The sequence below is a fragment of the Typopeltis vanoorti genome, chromosome 5, assembly GCF_054136105.1.
Source record: "Typopeltis vanoorti isolate ZY-2024b chromosome 5, IOZ_Tvanoo_1.0, whole genome shotgun sequence".
Classification (NCBI taxonomy): Eukaryota; Metazoa; Arthropoda; class Arachnida; order Uropygi; family Thelyphonidae; genus Typopeltis; species Typopeltis vanoorti.
In genome coordinates, this window is record NC_143553.1 from 18,811,012 (window position 1) to 18,835,105 (window position 24,094).

The 24,094-nt window shown below is 37.2% G+C and overlaps 1 protein-coding gene across 3 annotated transcripts in view; it reads left to right on the plus strand.

The window, feature by feature from the left end:
- The window catches only part of Gmppb (GDP-mannose pyrophosphorylase B), a 169,427-nt gene that overhangs the window by 52,060 nt on the left and 93,273 nt on the right, over nt 1-24,094 (plus strand). For all 3 annotated transcript variants that reach the window (XM_090392277.1, XM_090392275.1, XM_090392276.1), the window contains one exon: nt 22,681-22,869. In XM_090392277.1, the coding sequence (XP_090248403.1) occupies nt 22,681-22,869 (189 nt within the window). The remainder of the gene's footprint in view (nt 1-22,680; nt 22,870-24,094) is intronic.

Here is a 24,094-nt window from a genome sequence, read left to right on the forward strand (position 1 = left end):
ACTATTAACAATAACATAGTCAATGAGACTTTTCTTATTCCTAGCCTCTTCTCTCCATGTGAATTTGTGCACATTTTTATGTTGGAACATGGTGTTAGTAATAACCAGTCCATGTCCTGAGCAGAAATCCAACAGATATTTGCCATTATTATTAGCTTTGCTCTTTTCTCCAAATTTTCCCAAAATATTTTTGTATGTCTCACAATCATTTCGTACTCTGCTATTTAGATCCCCAACAAGGACCAACTTTTCATTTTTCATTGTGTCAGTGGCTTTTTCTAAAGCCTCAAAAAATTCCTCCACTTCTACCTTAGTAGAACCTTCTGTGGGACCATAGGCACAAATAAGTCTCATTGTCCAGTTCCCCATTCTCATATTTGCCCACATTACTCTACTTGAGACTGACTGCCATTCAAGAAGATTAGCCTCGTATTTTGTGTTGAATACTATGGCTACTCGTTCTTTTCCTAGATTGTCATTACCTGAATATAACATTTTGTATTTATTGCTGAGAAAGATCTCGCCAGTTTTGGTCTTTTTTGTTTCAGTCACCCCGATTATGTCGATCTTGTACTTATCTAATTCCTCAGCTAGCTCCATTTCTTTGCCATTCAGGCTTCTTACGTTGATAGTACCGATCTTTAACTCTGGTGATGTTGAGTTGGGGTTTGTTTTCAGATTTGTTCCAGTAGCTGACTTTTTGCTGTTCGCCCTGGTTCCCTGGCGAAAACAATGGGGGCCTTGTTTAACCGGGCGACGCCCCAGCCGGCATGAAATTCTATCATGTTGTACCATCATTTAATATTGTGGTTTAAGCCAATAAGAATACAATTTGGTCGGCTAAATCCCATATTGCCAGCCCATCCTTGTTCGTTCAGTATCCAAGTAGATACCCAACAGGGTGCACCACGAGAAGGTGAGGATTGGACATTAGGTCAGAATCCCTGGTCGGTTCTCTGCATTCCTTTAAAGGCTATGTGGAGGTCTCCTCTTAGTTATACAGCTTTGACCCTTAAGCACCCCTGCAGATATTATTTCATCTATTCCTTCTGCCTTTTCACATTTTAGTTCTTTAATGGCCATTTCTACTTCTGTCTTCAAAATCTCAGGGCCTAGATCATCTTCATTTACTTTTCTTTTTATCTTCTAATGGCAACTCATTTGGTCTGTTTTCCTTGTCATATAGATCTTCAATATATTCCTTTTATCTCATTAGGATTTTATCTTCTATAATTATGATTTCTCCATTCTTATTTTCTATGCCTCTAGCTTGAATTCCATGCTTCTTACTTTTTCATATCTTCATACCTTAAAGATCATACCTTCCCACTCTCATAATTTTCCATTTCTTCACATTGTTTTTTTAAGACAATCTTCTCTACTTCTTTCTGCTTCACATCTTAATTTGTTATTCAGAGTTCTATATTGTTTCCCTTCTGGGGTGTCTTTATTTTTCCATTTTCTTCTTTCTTCCATTAGACAAATAATCTCATTAGTTATCCAAGGTTTTTTTTTATTCTTTTAGCTCTTAGATATCCAATTTCTTTTCTGGATCTTCAGTTTTGACAAAAATTGTTTCCTCTAATTCTTTCTCCAGTCTATTTCCAAATTCTGTGGTATTATTTTTTAATTTCTCTAAGTTCCATTTTTTTCCTTTTCATAGCTTTTATTTTCTTTAGATTCACATTTATTTCTATGAATAGTAGGTTGTGGTCAGAGTAAATATCGGCTCCAGGATATGTGCATGCATTTTTTACACTATTCTTGTATCTTTGCTTTACTATAATGTAATCAATTTGATACCTTTCTGTATCTCCTGTTTTTTTTCCATGTGTATACTCTTTTCTTAGATTTTTTAAACCAAGTATTCGTAATTATTAGCTTATTTTCTTTACAGAGTTCCACTAACCTTTCCTCCTCTCTCATTTCTATTACCTAGTTTGTATCTTCCTACTGCACTCCCACCTCTTCTTCTCCTACAACTCCATTCCAATCTCCCATTATAATCATATAGTCTTTTCTTTTTTCTTCCTTAATTAGTTCTTGTAATTGTAAATTTTCCCTGATGGAATGAGATTTCCATGTTTTCACTATGCAATTTCCTCATCTGAATGGTCACCTGTTGGCATATATACCTGCAGTATTGCTATGTCCACCAGTTCAGCCTTCAATTTTGCCACCATAATCCTGTCATTCAGACAGTTTATGCTAATGATGCTCTTTGCTGTTCTTTTATTAAAAATAAGTGCAACTCCTTTCCTTTTTATCTCCACCTGAGTAAATTACTCTTACTTTGTCATTGCTGGTTTTTATCAAAAAAAAAGATAGGCACCAGATCTTCTGCATCAGGAGGACTGAACCCCTCTTCCTTTATGCTATCAGGCATAGCAGCTTTAAAAGCAGATTTCGCAGTGTGTATCTGTTCGGCCTGATTCCTGTATTCCAAGTTTGCAAGTGATTTTGGAAAGTTCCAGGTAAGGCTTGGAAAAAGAATATCACCGAAGATCCTTGCACCTTGCTAGCTCCATGGAGGAAAGAAAATCTCTCTCTGAGTGGTGGGGTTCATTACTGTTGTGGAAGATGGGTTCCATGAGGATTTCAGGCAGGTATGTTGTCTTCACTGTGTGTGTGCTGGAGGTTTAACTTCATCCATCTTTGATGGGCATCTTTGTAGAAATTTGTTAGACTCACTGGCATGTGTGCTCTTGTCATTCTTAAGGTTGTGGAGAAAGAGAGACCTCTAGTGGCAGAACTGAAAATATATATGGTGGTGTGCTTGTGTGCATTTCCTGTTGTCGGGTATTAAGGAAAAAGTGAGTGTGGGATGTTGTTATCCTGTCAATGGAGGTCAAGTTTTGTCCTCCTTCTTTAAGAGAAGTACTTAGCTTGGAGTAGGAAAGCCGTTTGTTTGATTCCTTATGAATCGATAGATGGTCAACTGTATTTGTTTGATAAATTGCACTTGTGGTGTGAGAATCTTTAGTGTATGCCAAAGGACACTGGTAGCTATTTGGTCTCCCTCTTGTGGGGGCAGAGGCTCGTATTGCTGCCCACTTTCCTAGTACTTGCTTGAAACATTTAACGAGGGTTTCCCAGTTCTTATCCATGTAAGAGGATGTATTTCCTAAGTAAATTTCCAGGTATTTGTTTCCCTCTGTGGATCAGAGACCAGACATCGGGGAATCGGTTCGTTTTTCCGTTTGTCACACCACAGTCCTGTAGTTTTATGTGCATTTAGTTTGGATCCTGAGGCCTCTTGGTATTTGTTGGCATCTTTGTAGAAATTTGCATATGCTGTTATGGCTTGGTAAGAAAGTTTAGGATGGAATGCCTTAAGCAACATGCTTATTCTAAGCAAAAAGTGCTCTTTGGCAACTGTGTGAAGAGGACTGGAAAGTGGACAGCCTTGTTTAATACCTCTACTGTATGGTACATATATGGTGAGTTTTCTTACAAAAATGTGCTTCAGCGTATAACATCTTAATGAATTGAATGATTCTTGATCCAAAGTTGAAGGCTTTCAAGCAGTTGAATATGTAGGGATGTTCAATGTGGTTGAAAGCTTTTTCTTGGTCTCGTGTTACAAGATCCATTGTTTCACTTGTTGTCAGCTATGCTTATCAGATCCTTTATGAGGTGTAGGTTTTCTGGGATAGATTGTCCAAGGATAGAATAGCTCTGGTGCTTATCTATTATTTCATTCAACGCAAGTTTCAGTTTGTTGGTAATTGCTTTTGATATTATTTTACAGTTAGTTTGATATTATTTTACAGTTAGTGTTTATGATGGAGATGGGTTGCCAGTATCCTGATTTTGTACTATCTCCTTTCTTTGGGATAAGCTTAATAATAGATGTTGTCATATTGACTGAGAAGCCATTGATATTGGCTTTGATATATATATATTCTGTAGAGGATAGTTCCAAGCTGTTCCCAGAAGAACTCATAATATTCAGTGGTGAAGCCCGTCTATGTCAGGAGATTTATCTTTTGGTAAAAAGTTGCAGACAGTTTTCAAATCATGTAGTGTGATGGAGAGTTCTTCTGGCTTATGCTGCATTGCTGGTGAGGCTTTTCACATCAGAGAGAATTATATCAGTGGCACCCATGAATGTTGAGTTAGCTTGATATAGGTTTTTGTAGTACTGCAAGGCATATAAAAGTATTTTGTCATGATTTTCTATGATGCTCCCACTATCTGTTGTTATAGCAGAAATAGTGGTGCACTTTTGTTGGTGAAAAGAAATACTTGTGGATGCGTCTGTGAAGTTAATGTGCCTACATCAGGTTCTTGTCAGGTTATTAGTCCTCTAGATGTGAGCATATGGTTTCTAGGGACTGGTATTCCTCAGAGTTTGGATGATGTAATTGCTGTTGTTGTTGCAGATTATTTAAGACTGAATGTTTATTGAAATTCCTCTGATGACTATACTTTTGAGTAAATACACTGACTTTTAGCCTTAAAGAGTGACCACCAATCAGAAATTGGTTGGGAAATAGGCATGTCTCTGATGAGAGTTGTGATACAGTTTTTGGAGATTTTGAGATATTCTATGTCCTGTAGTAGCCTGTTATTCAAGATCCAGTATGCTCTTCCTTTATGTCCAGGGATGCAAATGCTTAGAAGGAAGGAATCATGGTCTGATGATTGAGATGGATGATGTGTGCATGGATGCAATCTACCAAGCTGTGCCTGGTATGGGGCTCTGAAAGTACCACCTTTGGCTCTCCTGGAAAACACTTTTTGCATGTAGGTGCAGGTGTCTGAAGGTATCAGTCAGCTCATAGTCATTGATTATGTCCTGGAGAAGCTGAGCTAGTGAGAGTTGATGTTCCTGGCATTGGTGGTTGTCCATTGCAGATCTGGAATGCAGTTGAAATCCCCCTGTCAGTATGAGGTGGTCCTCATTGACTTTTGCTGAGGTGGTTTTGGATGAACTCTAGTACCTGCACTGCACTGCAAGCTGTTCATTTTGGACATGTATCATTAATTATATGTATTTTCTTTCCTGTCTGAGATCTAATGAGTGCATATAAATTGCACCTCAGGAAAGGTATCAACGACCCCTAATTTTAGGGTGCTTTTTTTGTGGATTCCAATAGTGACTTTTTTTGTGGATTCCAATCCATGAAGTTGTATGGCAGGACAGTGGTGCATGATATATGGCCAGTTCTTCCAGTGCAGATATGAAGCTTTGGTGGTGGAATGGAAATTAGTTTCCAGCAGCATAACTATTTCTGACTGGTGGGCATGGATATACTGCAGGACAAGCCTGTTTCACATTTTTGTGGCACATCCTCTAGCATTTAATGAGAGAAAATTTACTGGGATGCTCATTATATCCTGATTTATTTTGTTTGACAGAGTGATCCTTGTTCACTTTAGGAATAATTATGCTGCTGCTGGGATTCAAGCCCATTGATCACATAGTATATTATTTTCCTGAGATTGATGGTGTTTCTTCCACTTTTTCTTGCCAGAGCGGTTCTTAATTCTTCCAGCTAGATAATAAGGCCACTGATGTTGGCAGTGTAGTCGTATGCTGCCAGCAGTTTTTGTGATGAGCCTCGAACTTTCTTAAGAAAGCTCTGAAACTGCCTATTTGTGGACTTTCAGTGTGAGGAAGACCTGGATTTTCAATTTCTTTTTCATCAACTGAGGACTCAAGAAGCTCAATCTCCCCCCCCCCCCTCTGCAGGCTGTTGGGAGGGTTCTGGAATGCTTAAAGGAAATGATTTTTTGTTGCAGCTGTGTGGTTCATCTTTGGCTTTTTTCTGATTTTGTTTCTTGCTCCTCTTGTTATGATTTTTTTTTATTTTTTTATGTGAGTTTGTTACTTGTCTATTCCCTTTTCTTTAGGATGACTTTTAGACTATGTTAGTATAGGTTCTTCTGAAAGCCGAGTTTCATTAGCACTACTTGATTTTGTATCGTAGGTATTTGACTGACAGTTTTGTGCTTGAGATTTTTGTTGTTTATTGGGGATGTGCTCTGTTTCTAGTTTTCTTTTAGGGTTGGTAGTATTGTCAGCCGGTTTCTCATTTTTGAGTATGTGTGTATATATATAAGCATAATTTCCTTTCATGGCAGTAGAAGCACTGAGCAGCAACAATAATGTAAAAGCTGTAAGGTACTCTGTCTATTTTGGGTATGGAGCTGATTATTGTGTTGTGCCAAAGTGCATTAAAGCCTATCTTCTTAAACTTTTGATGTGGGCGAGCTCAGGCCTAGTGGTAGAGGCTCATAGAATTTGAGCCTCTACCACTTCATGAACTTCAAATGAAATTCATTTGAAGTTTATATGGGTTTATGGGCACTCTTCTCCTTTGTTTTCGACAATTAAGAAATATGCTGCAGAGTTTAAACGTGGCCGTACCATATGATCCACATGAAGGACGTCCAAAAACTGTAACACCACCAGAAATGTGTTGTTATGTGCTGTAACAACACCAGAAATTATTGACCAAGTGCATGATATGGTATTGGATGACCAACAAGTCAAAGTGCATGAAATTGCTGAGACTATAGCATTTCAAAAGAGCATGCAGAATATATTTTGCATGAAGAATTGCAAATGAAAAAGCTTTGTGCAAGATGGGTGCACGCTTGCTCACAGCAGATCAAAAACGCACTCGCATGAAAATCTCTGAACAGTGCTTGGAGTGTTTTAACAAGAATACAACTGATTTTGTGCGTCGATTTATTACTATGGATGAGACTTGGATTCACCATTATACACCAGAATCCAAACAGCAGTCAAAACAGTGGACAGAAGCCAGTTGTTCAGTGCCAAAGAAGACAAAGTCGGTTCCATCAACAGGAAAGGTCATGCCATCAGTGTTTTGGAATGCTAAAGGCATTTTGGTTATTAATTATCTTGAAAAGGGTAAAACAATAACCAGGGAATATTATTCTGATTTTTTAACCAGACTTGACGAAAAAATTTATGAGAAAAGACCCGGTTTGTAGAAGAAAATAATCATCTTTCATCAGGACAATGCATCTGCCCACAAAGGTGTTTTGGGAATGGGAAAATTAAGGGATCTGCACTATGAATTGTTGGAACATTTGCTCTATTCCCCAGATTTGGCTCCCTCTGACTTCTGTCTCTTCCGAAAACTAAAACTCTTTCTCCTGGTCAGCATTTTTCTTCGAATCAAGAGGTAATAACAGCTGTAGAGGGATATTTTGCAGATTTTACTGAGAACCACTACAGGGACAGGATAATGGCACTGGAGCATTGCTGGAATGAATGTATTAGTCTTAAGGAAGATTATGTTGAAAAATAAAAATAATTTTGAAATTATGAATTCGTGTTTTCATTGTTAGGACGAGAACTTTTCAGACCGCCCTTGTAGATAGATAAAAATCTTATGATTGAAGTTTCTTGAGCATTATTAATGCTAAAGCACTTAAAAAGGAACAAAAATAAACAATAAAAATTTCTCTTTCACATATGTGTGACAGTAGCTAAACAAAAGCCATGGGAAGACTTTAGTAAGAATATAGAAGATAAATATCAGGAAGATTGTGCTTATGTCAAAATATTCTGATGGCTACTGGAAAAGCTTAGAAATTGGGGAAAGAGTACTGTAAAAGGAATCAAAGATGATAAAGGTGACATAAAAACTGAAAATAAGGATATCCTAGATTTCTGAAGTTAATACTTTGAAAGACTGTTAAACAAAACAAGCAATGACAGATACCTTAGTAGAAATTTTCAAGAGAAATGCAAACAGGAATAATTCAGATAGAAAAAGGTATGAAAAACTTGAGATATGGAAAGTCTACTGGAGTAGATGATATTCAATTGGAAATGTCAAATGTAGAGTATAAAAGTTTCGCATTAGCTACACTGCATAATTCAGAGGGCCTGGTCAGAAGGTCAAGTTTCTAATGATTGGAGTAGAGCTCTTGTAGTTCCCATCTATATATATAAAAAAAAGAGAATAAAGCTGAATGCGAGAACTGTGAGGAATTGCTCTGCCAAGTGTTCCAGGTAAAATTTATGCAAGCATATTTGAAAAGAGGCTGAGAAAATTTGTGGAGGAGAAATTAGAACAAGCTGGATTCAAGCTAAATAGAGGTTGTTAGAATCAGATTTTCACTTTATGACAAATAATTGAGAAACCACAAGTTGCCCAGGAAGTATCTTTTCAAAACACTACAGTTATATGGGGATAAATGGAATTTTATACAGGACAATACATAATACTCTGTGCAGGATAGCTTTGAATACTTTAATTTATCAATTAATTGTAACCAAATCTGCACAGAGTGGGGGTGTTTTAAGATATATTAGAAAACAATAATGGAGGAGAATACTATATTTTAATTACTCAAAGGTGTAAAATTCGGAAGAGGATGGCGAAGCTTGCCTCCTTTGACTACAATACTGTTTCTCATTGTAACTATGGACAAAAAAAGTTATAAATTTATTAAAAATTGTATATTAAAAACTTGTCTATATTATATATAAAAACTTGCCTACAATGTCAGTTCACACTTCACTCATGCAAAACAGATGAAACTCAGAAAACAAAAACAGCAATTCATGACAAATGACAACACTCAGTTTAATTGGTTGACACAATAACCATTCACAGCCTCTAGGTGCTACTGTCTCACAGCTCACACTGCCTCACCTTCTGAGTGCTTTAAAACTACTAAATGCTAAGAATTTGACCCGCTGTGCCATCTGTACATCTTTTCAAAGGTCTCAAAGGTGTATGTATTTTGAATGCACACCCGGGCTATTAACGCAAATGTGATGCAATGTTTACGCATTGAAAAGTGCCGTCTTTGTGAATATTAGTATATTGTATTTACTTTTAGGAATCATGCGAAGTCTGGAAACAGTTAGGGGAGTCTTTAACGGGAATAAATGTTCTAGGTGAGCACTGCAAACCTAGCACACCCTGAATATTTACTCCTGATAAATAGTCTATATTTAAGTTGTAAGTCAGCAGTTAGAGTTGAAAGAAATACAGGAATTTGGTTAGATGTAAAATCAGAGATAAGACAACGACACATATTATCTCCATTCTTATTCATCTATATGGATGACATTATCAAAGAAAGTGGCATAAACCTGATATTAGAATTGTAGATATATGACACTTAGCTCTTTGTTTTATGCAGATGATGATGTCCCCTAAGCACATCCAGTGCAGGTCTCCAAGATTCTTGAACTAAATTGAATAATGACATGGTATCAGCTGTACCAAATTAGGCATGAAAATCAGCAATAAAAAGACCAATAACTATGAAAATGGGTAGGAACATAGAAAACTTGAGTTGCATTTTGAATTTAAACCCTAAAGAATAAGTAAAATATTTTCTGCTATTTAGGCACTTTTATTGAAGGTGGCAAGTTAAATCTGGAAATAGACAACAGTATAAGTAAAGCTGGTATAGTATGGTGGTGAGCCAGTTGAATAAATTTATATGGAATAAGAGAGAAATTAGTCAAAACATTAAGCTAGCAGTATTCAGTGTTCAAACCAATTTTAAGCTATGGATCTGAGAGTGGAGTTGGAAATAATGATCAAAGACCACAGATGAGTGCTTAGAAAAATTACGGGCCTGAATAGGTTGCATTAGTGGCAGAATTATATTAAAAATGAAGACATTAGGAAGGAGCTTGACATTGCTTGCATTCAAGAATATGGAACAGGACTACAATAGAATGGGAGAGGAAAGGATAGTAAAACAAGGGAGGAATGGTTGTGAAAGTTCAGATAGGGTATGCAAATATGATAAAGATACAAATCTCTTCGAACATGGTTATGTATGTAGCGAAGGGATGGAAAAATATGCTTTGGGTTTGGACCTTTTGAATATGTCTGGGGAGGAAAAAGAGAAAGTTCTAGAATAAGACCAAATAGATTGCATATATAATTATCAATTATGAGCATATCAATTATAAGAATAGGCTGGGTGTTAATTTATTATGTCTATACACAAATGCCAAGAGCATCAGAAACAAAGGGGTTGAGTTCGTTACTTTATTGAATATGATATGGCCTAAGGTTGTTGGCATTAGTGAAGCCTGGCTATCAGAATCAAATATGGAAACTGGGATCAAGTGTAATGGGTATACTATTTTTCGGAATGACGGAAGAGATAGGAGAAAAGGAGGAGTACTACTAATCATATCAGAAGTCTAGTTAGGGTAAAAATGCAAAACAATGATGATAACAATGTCCCATGTAGCGGTGAGTTTGAGTCTATCTAGTGTGAAGTGGAGGCTAACAAAATGAAATATATGGTGGGGTGTTGCTACAGGCCTGGTGGCTCACTTGCAGGAGATAAAGAAATGCATCGCCAATTTAGCCTTGTGGGTACTAAATGAGTGATCATTATGGGTGACTTTAATTATTCAAACGTTGATTGGGTAGAAGAGAAATCTCATGATAAGAAAGAAAAGGAATTTATTGAATTGTTGTGAGACAACTTTCTTAAGAAGCATGTGAAAGAAGAAACTCGAGGTCAAAGAGTGGATTTGCTCATAGCATCAGAAGGGGTCTCTATCAAGAATATGGCTATTTTACCATCAATTGGTGACAGTGATCATGCTGTGCTTTCTTGGGAGATTGTTAATTTTATTGATGCTCCAATTAGAAAAGTTTACATGCTTAACTACAAAGCTGGAAATTATGATCAACTTCGGATAATACTATCTTTGGTTCCATGGTATCAGTTACTGAATGGGGAAAATGTCAGCAATACATGGGAATCTTTGAAACAGTGTTTAAATGAGGTGGTATCTGAATGTATCCCTGATGTTTGAAGAATAAATAGGTTGGGAGTGAAATAGATTTTCAACCTTATTAAGCAAGAGATCCACAAGAAGAAGATGATGTGAAAAGAATATCATGAGAATGAGAGTGACAGGAGTTATGAAATATATAAAGTTCAGGCCAGAAAAGCATTGAATATTGTGTGGAAAGCTATATTGGAGTATGAAAAGAAATTGGCCATGCAAGCTGAAGGCAATCCAAAAGAATTTTATCATTATCCCACAAGTAAAAGAAATAATGGATGTGAAATAATAACTTTATTGAATGCAGATGGTACTTAAGTGTCAGAAAGAAGCTAATGAGATTATTCAGTTAATGAGTGCTCACTTTGTTAAGTTATATCACCCAGATGTGTGTAACATGGTGCACAGTGCTACTGCTAAATTGGATGAAGAGTTAGAAGTTCATGAAAATGAGGTTGAAGAGCGATTGCATAACCTGGATAGAAATTTGTCTGCTTGAACAGATGGAATATCGGCCCATATGCTAAAGGAATGTTCAGTTGAATTTTGCTAGGTCTTTCACATGTTTGTATAACTTGTGAAGTTAGTAAAAACTCACATACAGAAATTGGTATACAAACAAGTTATGCTCTGCAAGGAGCAGCATGCGTTTACTAAAGGAAGTAATGTTGTAGCAATTTGCTCATATTTTATAACCATGTTACGGCCAAGTTGGATAAAGGAATTGGATACACTGTGATAATGTTGAATTTTTCTAAGGCATTTAGTAAGATATCACACCAAAGGCTGTTGTATAAGCTGGACAATATGGGATTGGAATATAACTCTTGACTTGGATCAGTGGATGGTTGAAAGATATTAAAAAAGTGGTATATGGTGGGTTTGAATCTGCAAGATTTAAGGTGACCAGTGGTGTAGTACCTCAGGGTTCAGTCCTTGGGCCATTATTGTTCAATCTATACATGAATGGCATCAAGCAGGGTCTAACATCAGATGTACAATTGTTTGCAGGGCAATCAGGGATGCTACTGATATTCAGCACTTGCAAAGTAATTTGAACAGGCAAATGAAAAAGATCGTTAGTTTAATGTTAGTAAGTGTAAAGTTATGCAGTTTGGTCTGATTAGATTTCCAGCAGCATATTATATTGGCAGGGTTATGCTACAGGAAACTGAGGAGGCAAGGGATCTTGGCATATTGGTGGATAGAAATTTGAAGTTCAAAGGTCATATTAGCAAAAAAATGTAAATACAACTCAGAGGATAATTGCGATGTTGAAGCGAACCTTGACATGTAAGGATAAAGAAGTCATTTTGCCTGTTTATAAGGCTTTGATAAGACCACACCTGAATTATTGTATGCAGATTTGGTTTCCCTGGATTCCAAAGGGATAAAGAAGCTGTGGAAAGGGTGGAAAGATTATATCCAGATTATGGGATTTAGATTATGAGGACAGATTGTGAGTGTGGATTACAGACTGGTTAACAGGAGAAAGAGGGGTGATGTGATAGAGGTCTATAAACTTTTGAATGGGTATTATGGAATATCAACTGATGAAATTTTTTGTTATATGGAAGGTGGGAAGAGAACACTGGAGGCATCCGTGGAAGTTAAGTTTGTTAACAAACTTAACTTCCATAAGAGTAGTGAGTGCATTTATTGTGAATGAATTATAAGGGAAGGTATGACAGCTGGCTTGGGTGATTTATAGTCCTTGACTTCTTGGCAGTCTCAGATAATAATAATAATTGCTAAATTTACTTGCATATTTTTGACATAGAATTCTTTATGATGTCAGCATGGATTTGTAAAGAGTAGATCTATTAACCCAATCCTGTATTCTCTTCCTGATCAATCTCTCCAACACCTTGGAGAGATTGGTTAGAGACTGGTCTATAATTGAACACCTCTGTCCTAGAACTATTCTTGTGGAGTGGTACTATTTTGCCTTCTTTCCACTCCTTAGGAACCCTACCCACTGCAAGACTTTCATTGAACGACAAAGTCAAGGTCAATGACAACCTTAAGAGGCTGATTCTGTGGCTGAGAAGAAGATCTGGGATTATATTTTTTATGTTTATCCTTTATTTTCTGAAATTTTTTGTGGGCACATTTATCTGAAATATTGGGGAGAATATTCCAAAGTTCAGGATTAATAACAGAAGAGAACTGAATTTGGAGAGAACTAATGGCTGCACTAAACAGCAGATAAGTATGCATGAATAGCAGTGATCTATTCTCATAGTAATACTAGCGGGTCTGTAGATACAGAGAGCTTTCAGTGAGTGAAATTTTATTTTAAACTTAACATAGGTGGGTATAACTCCAGTGTCCCTGCACCTTTTTAGGAAGTTCAGCCAATTTAGTTCTCTGGAGGAACATAGCTTCAACTTACTGTACTGTTTAGCTTTGCATGCTGTGTCAGTTCCATGCAGAATTACCATGCTAAATCTTAATTGCATTTACTGACAATACTTCATCTTACATAAAAAAAATTCCGCTGATTTCAAATCTTTAATCCAAAATTTAGTTTTAAACAATGATATCATGGCAAGCCTGGATGTCATCTCCTTATTTACAAATATCCCCCTTTCTGATACTTTAAATTTACTGAAAACACCCCCACCCTCCAACATTGTTGATCTCTTTAATTTTGCAATCCATATTGGTTACTTGTCTTGAAAGGACATATTATATAAACAGATGGCAGGTCCATTTATAGGTTTTTTCCCTCTCCCCACCTCTGGCCAGTATCTATATGGAGTATTTTGAGAAACATGCTCCTGATAATGCCATTTGCAAACCTTTATTTGGCTAAGATATATTGATGATGTGTCTACTTTATTTGACCATGTGGCTCCAACACATTACTTTTTCCTTCTCCACCTCAGCAGCCACACCCCAGAATCCAGTTCACTGGATTCTGGGGGTGATGGCTTTAGATACTCTAATGACACCCTTACTTTCTCAGCTTACTGAAAACTCACCCACACAGGTAGATATATACATAAACTTTCCCATCATCCTCCTCTCAACAGTATGGTGTTATAAACCATTGTCAGCAGATCCTCCAACCTGTTTTACCCAGGATGCAGCTGAGCTCTCTTTTGTTCACTGGACCTTCCTGTCCAAATGTTGTGTCAAAAGAATCAGAAGAGCTATTCTCTCTCTGTCTGAGCCACATCAGAAAAAATAGCCAGAATGTTAATGAAATATAATCTCTGTACTGCTTTTAAATCTCATATGAAACTAGCTTCCCTTCTCTGCTCTTCTAAGGATTCATTCCTCCCATCTTCTCTCTCTCTCTCCCAGGTATTTACAAGGTTCCTTGTTCTAGCAACTTATATTGTGGTTAGACTAGGAGATCTGCCAACATCAGCTTTGGTGAACATAAGAAATTCATCTACCACTATTACTATTGTCAGTCAGGTCTAGCTGCCCATGCTTGATTGTACAAGCTGGAAAGACTTTTAGAATCAGTAGCAGATTTAAAAAACAGCCTAATCTAAATAAATATGCTAATTCTTAGGCTTCCCATTCAACAGCTAAGGCTAGTCAACAGCACCCATAGGGCATCCCTCATAGGAACTTTGGGCTTAAAATAGTCCAATTTCTTCCACTTATTGCTGTTGTGGTATAAAAGGAGTAGCCATAGTATTCAACACAAAATACGAAGCTAAACTTCTTGAATGGCAGGCAGTCTCAAGTAGAGTGATGTGGACTAATATCAGAATGGGGAACAGAATTGAACAATGTGACTTATTTGTGCCTATGGTCCCACAGAAGGTTCTACTAAGGTAGAAGTGGAGGAATTTTTTGATGCTTTAGAAAAGCAACTGCCACAATGAAAAAGGAAAAGTTGGTCCTTGTTGGTAATCTAAATAGCAGAGTAGGAAATGATTGTCAGACATGCAAAAATATTTTGGGAAAATTTGGAGAAAAGAGCAAAGCTAATAATAATGGCAAATACCTATTGGATTTCTGCCCAGGACATGGACTGGTTATTACTAACACCATGTTCCAACATAAAAATGTGCACAAATTCACATGGAGAGAAAAAGCAAGGAATAAGAAAAGTCTCATTCACTATGTTATTGTTGATAGTGATGTTTTCTCCCTGGTGCAGGACACCAGAGTGTGCAAAGGATGTGAAATTGGAAATGATCACTATTTAGCCTTAAGCAGGATAAAATTGAATTTTATATTGAAAAGAACACCATGTAAAGTTTTAAAGCGAATAAAAATTGAGCAGTATCAGATGTGAACTGTAGACTAAAATACACAAAGATTATTGAAGAAAAAATGAAAGAGTTTGAGAACAGGAATCAAACCTTGGAGATTTAGTGGCAAACTTTGAAGAAAACCCTGATTGATTCAGCCAGAGAGGCATGTGGAGAGGTTGTCTGCAAAGATAAAAAAATCAGAACTCCCTGGTGAGCACAGGAAGTTAAAGAGGCAGTGAAGGAAAAGAATAAAGCATATCAAAAGTTCCTGGAAAATAAGTCAGCTTTTGCTCTCAGAGAATACAGAGACAAATGAAAGAAAGTGAAACACTGTGTTAAACTAGCTAAACAAAAGTCATGGGAAGACTTTGGCAAGAACATAGAAAATAAATATCAAGAAGGTGGTAAGATATACTAGAGGTTGTTGAAGAAGCTTATATATGGAGGAAAGAGTGCTGTAAAAGGAGTTAGAGATGATAAAGGTAACATGAAAACTGGAGAAAAAAGATATCCTTGAAGTATGGAGTAATTACTTCAAAAAATTGCTAAATTAAACAAGCAGTGATAGCACAATGGTAAAAAACACTCAACAGGCATACAGTCAGGAATACATATCCATACTTGAAGAAGAAAAAGCAATCAAAGGTTTGAAATGTGGAAAGGCAGCAGTAGTAGATAATATTCGACCAGAAATGCTGACATATGGTGGTATAAAAGTCTTACAGTGGCTGCACTGCATAGTTCAGAAAGCCTGGACAGAGGGACGAATTCCTGATGATTGGAGTAGAGCTCTAATAGTACCCATATATAAAAAGGGGAAATAAAACTGAATGTGAGAATTACAGAGGTAGTTCCCTACTGAGTGTTCCTGGCAAGATCTATGCAAGTATACTTGAGAAACAGGTGAGAAGAATTGTGGAAGAAAAGCTTGGTGAAGAAAAAGCTGGATTCAGGCCAAATAGAGGCTGTTTATAGAAATAAACAACAGAATTAACAAATCTTCACTTTACGACAAACAGTTGAGAAAGCATGGAAATATAACAAAGATCTGTATTTAAGTTTTGTAGATCTGGAAAAGGCATGTGACAAGGTGCCAAGAGAGAGGCTATTCAATACACTACAGTTATATGGTGTCAATGGGACATTATATCAAGCAATACTTAGTTTTTATTTAAGTTGTAAGTCAGCAGTTAGAATTGAAGGAAGTACAGGAAGATGGTTTAATGTTAAATCTGGTGTGAGACAAGGATGTACATTATCCCCTCTGTTATTCATTATCTATATGGATCACATTATGAAGGAAAGTGGTATTAAACATGATATCAGAATTGGAGATGTTAATGTCAGCTCTTTGCTCTATGCAAATGATGTTATACTTCTAAATAAATCCGCTACAAGTTTGCAAGATTCCCTGACTAAATTGAATAACTGTTGTAATAGATATGGTATGAAGGTCAGCATTAAAAAGGCAAAGACAATGAACATAGGTAGAATTGTTGAAAATGTCAACTGTGTTGTGAATGGGGAACCTGTGGAACAAGTAAAACATTTCCGCTACTTAGGCACGATTTTTAGTGCAGATGGTAAATTAAATATAGAAATAAACAACAGAATTAACAAAACTGGTATGGAAGTTAATTGAATAAATTCATATGAAATAAGAAAGAAATTAGTTGGAACACTAAATTAGCTGTATACAAGACAGTGTTCAAACCAGTTTTAACTTATGGATCTGAGAGCTGGGTCAGGAGTAAAACACTTGACCAAATACTAGAGACCGTAGATATGAGAGTCTTGAGAAAGATTAGAGGCGTGAACAAATGGCATCAATGGCAATATCATATAAAAAACGAAGATATTAGGAAAGAACTTGACATTGTCAACATCCAGGAATGTGTTAGCAGAGCTAATCTCAAGTGGTATGGTCACTTAAACAGAATGGGCGAGGAAAGATTAGCTACAGGTGCTCTCTGCTAGGTTGGCAGGAAAATGACCCAGAGGAAGACCAAGATATAGGTGGATTGATACAGTACAAAGTGCCTTAGACGATAGAAATATAAGGTCTGATAATGATAATATTGGAGTCTTGACAAGTAACAGAATGATTTTGAGGAAAATTGTAGATTGGAAGTTAGTAACGATGTAAAATTTTTCATGTAGTACTATCATATCCTGTACACCCCCTTGAGGGTACACGTCAAGAATTTGATGATGATTATTATGTTATTACAGTTTTAATATTATATTTCTGAAGATGTCTCTGTACAAATGGAATATTGGAAAAGTTAAACCTCTTGTTTAATTATTGTTCTGTGCTGTATTTATTCCATTAAATTTAATTATGAATGTAAGCCAGTGCCTGTGCCTAAATATGTGGTCATCATTTTTAACTTTTATCTAGGAATAGCACATCTGCTATATAAAAGAGACTACAAATTTACTGAAGGTGCTTTTGTTAAGTTAAAGGTGTTCAATTGACTTGATTCCCAAAATCTGTATAGAATCACCTGTGGCTACAAGATCATACATTGCTAATGTCATATTCAATTATTATAAATTAGACAAAAAAATGTTATTCAGAAATCTTTGGCTTAGCATAGTATATCAACAAAAAAGAATTTTTTTATGTTATGCTATGTTAGGCCTGAGTTCTTTAATTATATGCTATGATTGTTTCATAGTATATACAGGCATCTCTATGGAGTCAGAAGACTCATTGTGGGAGATCAATTATTCACACAATACCTGTCATACCTCTGCCAGTTCATTCCATCCATTCGCCACCCTTTTAAGCAAAAAATTTCCTAACATCCTTGCTAACTATGTTCTTACACAATTTCTGCTAGCCACCCTTTGTTTGGAGCCTCTGTTGCTCAGTCAGTATAGACGAAACCCTTTAGTCGGAAAGACCTGGGTTCAATTCCCATGCAAGTTGTGAGGAACTTTTATCTCGTCTGTTTTAACTAAAGGTGAGTTATCTGGTTTCATATGGATATATGGATTTTTTTTGTCCTCCAGAAGTGGTAAACCGGCCACATGAACACTCATATAAAGACATAGGACACACCTGGAAGCATAGGGCCAACCACCTTATCCTCAAGACAGCTGCGATTGTGAAATCCATAGCTAAGAGCCTTAATGGCTCGTGTAAGCTTATCACAAGACAAGACTCTTTGTTTGCTCCCTTCCTGCCATGTACTGAAAAATCTTCAGTATCAATCCAATAAAATGCCTTTAATAACTTATATGCTTCTATTATGTCTCCTCTTTTTTTGCTTATCAACTAGTTTTTGAAGCCCACAGACCATCAATCTATTCTCATAGGGAGTATTCCATAGACATGCCACAATCTTTGTCACTTGCCTCTGGATCCTCTCCACTACTTTTTCATCCCCATGGCATCTGGGTGTCCAGATCTGCATGCATTAGTCCAGATGCGACCTTATTAAAGCCTTACCTAGAGGATCAATAACCTCGATCTCTGCATGGCAGGGTATTCTTCGACAACCTCATAATCTGGTATGTTTGTTTTGGTAAACTGCAATATGCCTTCTAAATTTCAACTCCATGTCCAGAATCACCCCCCAAGCCTCATCAGTTTCCTGCAGTACAGGTCCATCATTATAGTATACAGCTTGTGATCTCTGCTTCCCCAAGTGCATCACCTTATGCTTGGCTACATTAAACTTGCAGCCATTTACCTTTTACCCATACTGTTAGTCTATTTAAGTCTTCCTGTAGGATCTCTACACTACCTTCATTTGCTATTGCTCTTCCTTTAGCATAATTAGCAAACAACTGAATATTTTCTTTCAAATCATTTCCTATATCATTGATATACAAATTACACAACAGAGGACCAAGTACTGAGCCCTGTGGTACACCACTCATCACTTGCCTTCTCTTGGACTTAACTCCTCCATAACCCACTCTTTGATATCTGTCCATCAGGCCACCCTCTAATCCAAATCGTCAAATTCATATCTATCCCCTTTGCTTCAATTTATGCAGCGAAGTTCTATGTAGACCTGTCAGATGCCTTTGCAAAGTCCAGGAGTATCCATTTCCTGTATCGAACTCCACTGCCACTTTATTATAAAAAAGCTCTCAAAATTTGTTCCTTAAACATAGAACTATCTAAATACAAAGCCAAAGCCATCGAAAAAATAGACAAAGACAAAATGATTGATGTCCTGGCTCTCCAGGAAACTCATGTGCCTGACACAGCTTTCAATAGATTAAAGATCCCAGGCCTAATTCTTGTGTCTTATAATTGCCATCCCAAGCATGGCCTGGCAACCTACATCCGGCCTGGGCTCAAGGACATAACCCAATGTGTGCCTGAGACAGAATACTCCATAGGTATTAAAATTCAAAATATCACTATCGCAATCCTGGCCTGACCAAATGAATGGGTCACCACCTCACCTTTCTATCTATATTGCTGACTTCAACTTTCATCACACCATGCTATTTCTCTTAACAACCAGGATAACCTAGTTAACTGGATGGATACATATAACCTGTATTTGGTCTATGATGCCAAGCAAAAAGGCACTCTTCACTCAGCCAGATGGAACAGAACTTACATCCCTGATTTATGCATAGTCTCTAAAGATTCTTGAAGACCACCCTCTGCCAACAACCAGAACCATCCTCAACAGATTACCTAACAGCCAGCATTGTCCTACACCAATAGAGACAGGTACATCAATCGCAATATCGGTGGAACACCAATCGCTAGATGGAACCTTCGGAGATCCAACTGGAATATATTTGAAAAGAAAATTGAGCAAATCATTACAGCAATACCACCCACCCCTAATTACTATCCCAGATTTGTCAAACTAATCAAAACTGCAGCCAAAGCCTCTATTCATAGAGGCTACAGAAAACAGTACATCCCATGCTGGAATAGGTATACCGAGGAACTTTTAGCCAAATATCCAACAAATGAAGACTCAACTATTGCTAAGGAACTCATAGCAATGCTTGACAAAAACAGAAAGGAAAGATGGATCTCAACCATCCATGAACTTGACTTCACCAAATCTAGCCCGAAAAGCTGGTCACTTCTGAGAAAATTAGGGGAGGCAGAACCAACAACATACAAACCACTAGAGGTAACGCCTGATCAAATGGGTAATCATTTACTGAAAACCTCTAAGATAAGTCCCAGCTCTACCAGGAAAATAACTGTGCAATCTTCCATCAGAAAAAATCTGAAGATTGCCTCCAAGCTTCCTGAACTTGTACAGCCAGTTTCCTTTGAAGAGGTGCAGGAAGCCTTAAAACTTACCAAGAATGGCAAAGCTGCAGGAGTGGATGGTATCCTCCCTGAGTTTCTAAAACATCTTGGCCGAGGTCAAACATGGCTGACTGCCCTTTTGTCAAATATTATAACAACTGGAAAGCTACCAACATTGTGGAAGGAAGCCAAATTAATTGCTCTGCCCAAACCAGGGAAAGATCCAAATAAGGTCAAAAATCTATGACCTATCTCCTTGCTTTGCTCTACCTTTAAGCTCTTTGAATGAATTCTCCTTAAAAGAATTTCACCACTCATTGAAAGAGCACTCCCGATTGAACAAGGCTGGCTTCAGGCTAGGAAGAAGTTGCTGGTCACAGCAACTTCTTCTATTTGGCTAAAAGTTCCTCAGTATCCCTATTCCAGCATGGGATGTATTGTTTTCTGTAGCCTCTAGGAATAGAGGCTTTGCCTGCAGTTTGATTGAAGTAGGCTGCCAGAAGAAACTTAAATCCGGAGTCACTTTCATCAATCTAACATTAGCTTATGACAGTCTGGATCAGGAGCCTCCTGCTAAAGTTGAGCAATATCATAAGGTGCAAAACAACTTTCCAGCTTTTTGAATCCATTCTCTCCAACAAAAAGATCTGGGTCCATATTGGTGGAAAAAAGAGCAAGCCCAGATTATTTCACAATGGTCTTCCACAGGGCTCTGCGTTTTCCCCTTTACTATCTAACATCTACATGTCTGACTTACCACATACCAGCTCAAGCAAATATGTATATGCCAATGATCTCGCTATCCTACACCAGTCTGCCTTCTTTGTCAACCTGGAAGCAACCTTGAACACAGACTTGAACATTCTGGAGATGTACTTTAAGCTGTGGTACCTGAAGCCAAACCCAACAAAAACTATCCACAGCATTCCACCTGAACAATGCAGATGCAAATCGACACCTCGACCTCTCTTTTTGTGATGAAATGGTAGAACATGAGCCTCATCCAAAATACCTTGGAGTGAACCTGGACAGAAGCCTAACCTATAAAAGGCATATCACCAACCTCTCCAACAAAGTTAAAACAAGAATTGATATCATCTCACAACTTACTGGAACAACTTGGTGTTGTGGTGCTGATGTCTTAAGGTTGTCTGCACTAGCCCTCACATTCTCTGCAGCAGAATACTGTGCCCCTGTCTTGGAAAGAAGTGCACATACTAACATTATAGACACCCAGCTAAACTCTAACATGTGCACAATTAGTGGGACACCGAGAAGCACTCCTTTCTCGTGGCTGCCTGTCCTAACATTGCTCCACCAAATATACGGAGAAGACAAACCTCGATTAAAGTATTTAATAAAGTAATGAGCAACCCGCTCCTGCCACTGCGCCAGACTCATAAATCCATCTAGTATTTGCCTAAAATCACAAAACCCTTTCTGCTCCATGGATGAACTCTCTTCAGCTGCCTTACCATCAACACCTGACATGTGAAGAGAATAATGGCCCAACAATCTTCCAGCAAATGGTTTCCTGGTTGAAGATCCCTGTGCTCTGCAGCCTTGTTTTGCCCATCCTAGAAAGATTTGGTCATCTATCAAAAAGATCAGAACTAACCAGGGCAGATGTGGCTACCTACTACATAAATAGAGACTATCAGACCACCCTTATTGTGACTGTTCCCCTGTGGCCCAGATGATCACTCATATTGTGAATGACTGCCAAGGCACCAATTTCATGGTGGTGACTCCAGGACATCCATGCAGTGACTGATGAGGCTCTGGATCGGCTTTCTGGTCTGGACATTGACCTGTAGCTGCTTTTGCCCTAAGAATAAATAAATTATAAGAAGCAAATTACTAAGGCAAGACCTATCTTTCACTAAACCATGTTGCTCTATATAGCATCGTGTTCCTTTCCCCCATTCCTGAATTCTGCCTTTACAGGGCTCCTTTGGATGATAACCACCGCTTATGCCAGCCATTGCTCTCCCATTTCGTTGTACATATTTAATTATGTATATATATATATATATATATATCTGTGTATGTTCATTTGTAACTTTTGAGAAAGCTAGCAGTATTGTAATTGAAATAATATATTCAGTTAATTTGCAGAACTTAATGAATATTAAGTTCTGCAAATGAGTATTAATGAATTTTCTTTGTATTAATCATGAGTATTAATCAATTTCATTGCTTAATGAATATTAAGTGCTGTACAGCTTACTTCACTATATAGCAAATGCTGCATGTTTAGGAAATGTTTTCCAATTACTTCTTTGCTAACTAGGCTTCATTAGTTTTTGCACTTAAATAATATATGAACACTGCTATTCATATATTTTGGTTTGTGTGTTTTACCTTTCACCATGTTCTGTTTCTTCCCTTTCTGTTATTATTTTTATTTTATTATGAGCCTATCGACTAACTTTCTTTCTTAGCTAGGTATCAAGATAACTATTTCACAAGAAAATGAACCCCTTGGTACTGCAGGCCCATTAGCCCTTGCTTGTAATATTCTCAAGGGTGACGAACCATTTTTTGTACTCAACAGTGATATTATCTGCGATTTTCCTTTCAAGGAGATGATCAAGTTTCACAACAATCATGGCAAAGAAGGCACTATTGTGGTTAGTATTCATCATTCTAGAATTTTTTCCTCCTTTTTTTGTTTTTGATATATGATATTTAATTATAAGCATCTACTTTAAGCATTGGTTTCCAGATACTCATAGTTAAATTAATACTCTCAGAAAAATTACGAAAAGAGAAGCAGTCAATTCGAATGTAATATTTCTCCAGTTAGTGGGAAGAAATGCTTTGGAATTAGCAAGTAGAATTCTTAGCAACTGTAATCATTTTTTTTTAATATATTTTTTATTATTGATTTTTTAAATAATCCAGAAATGTTGATCTAGAAAATATATTAACCACTCAGTCCAACATTTACAAGTGAGCTATAGATATTCTTCTTCAGTTAACTTAAATACAATGTAGAATGCAGTTCCTGAGCAGACTAAACATTAGAGATTCCAGGTGCTCCACTAGTCACCCTCATTCTTCTATATTCCCCTCTACCATTTACTACTCTGTAGTGTTCATCTTTCAGCCACCTTCCTATCCATGCAACTAATGTCATATCCATTCCCATTTGCTCCAACTTTTGTAGAGTTTACTATGTCGTATTCTGTCAAATGCCTTTGCAAAGTCCAGCAGTATCATGGTGTAGCCATTTCCTTCATCCTGTCCTGCTGCCACTTCATTACAAAATGTGAATAAATTACTAAGACAAGACTTGCCCTCAACAAAGCTGTGCTGCCCACTATGCGGTATCGCATTCCTACACAGCCACTCCTGATATGTTAATTGGTCTGTAGTTTGCTACTTCTGTCTTCGAGCAACCTTTATGTAATGGGACTATCAACCTCTTTCCACTCTCTTAGACCCTTGATAGTGCTGAGACACTTAGAATGAACAACTTCTTCAGAGGCAATGCAATTTCTCTTGCACATTCACATAGTACATGGGTTAACATTCCATCCAGTCCCACTGAAAAATATCAATGTATTCACATTGATATTTTTCAGTATGCTGAAAATCTGCTCATCTATCTCAATTTTGACTGTATATATGTCACATCAGCATCTGCAAAATCTCCACCTGGATGATACATGTTTGCAAAATTATCACTAAACTATTTCTTTTGCTTCTGTCACATTCTTACCATCAGCATTGATTAGAGTTATCCTGTTATAGTCATTTTTCCTCTTACTTTACATAATGAAAAAACTCTTTTTCGGTTTACTATGGCCTGCTTAGCTAATTTTCTCTCATAATCTGATTTGGCGTTCCTTA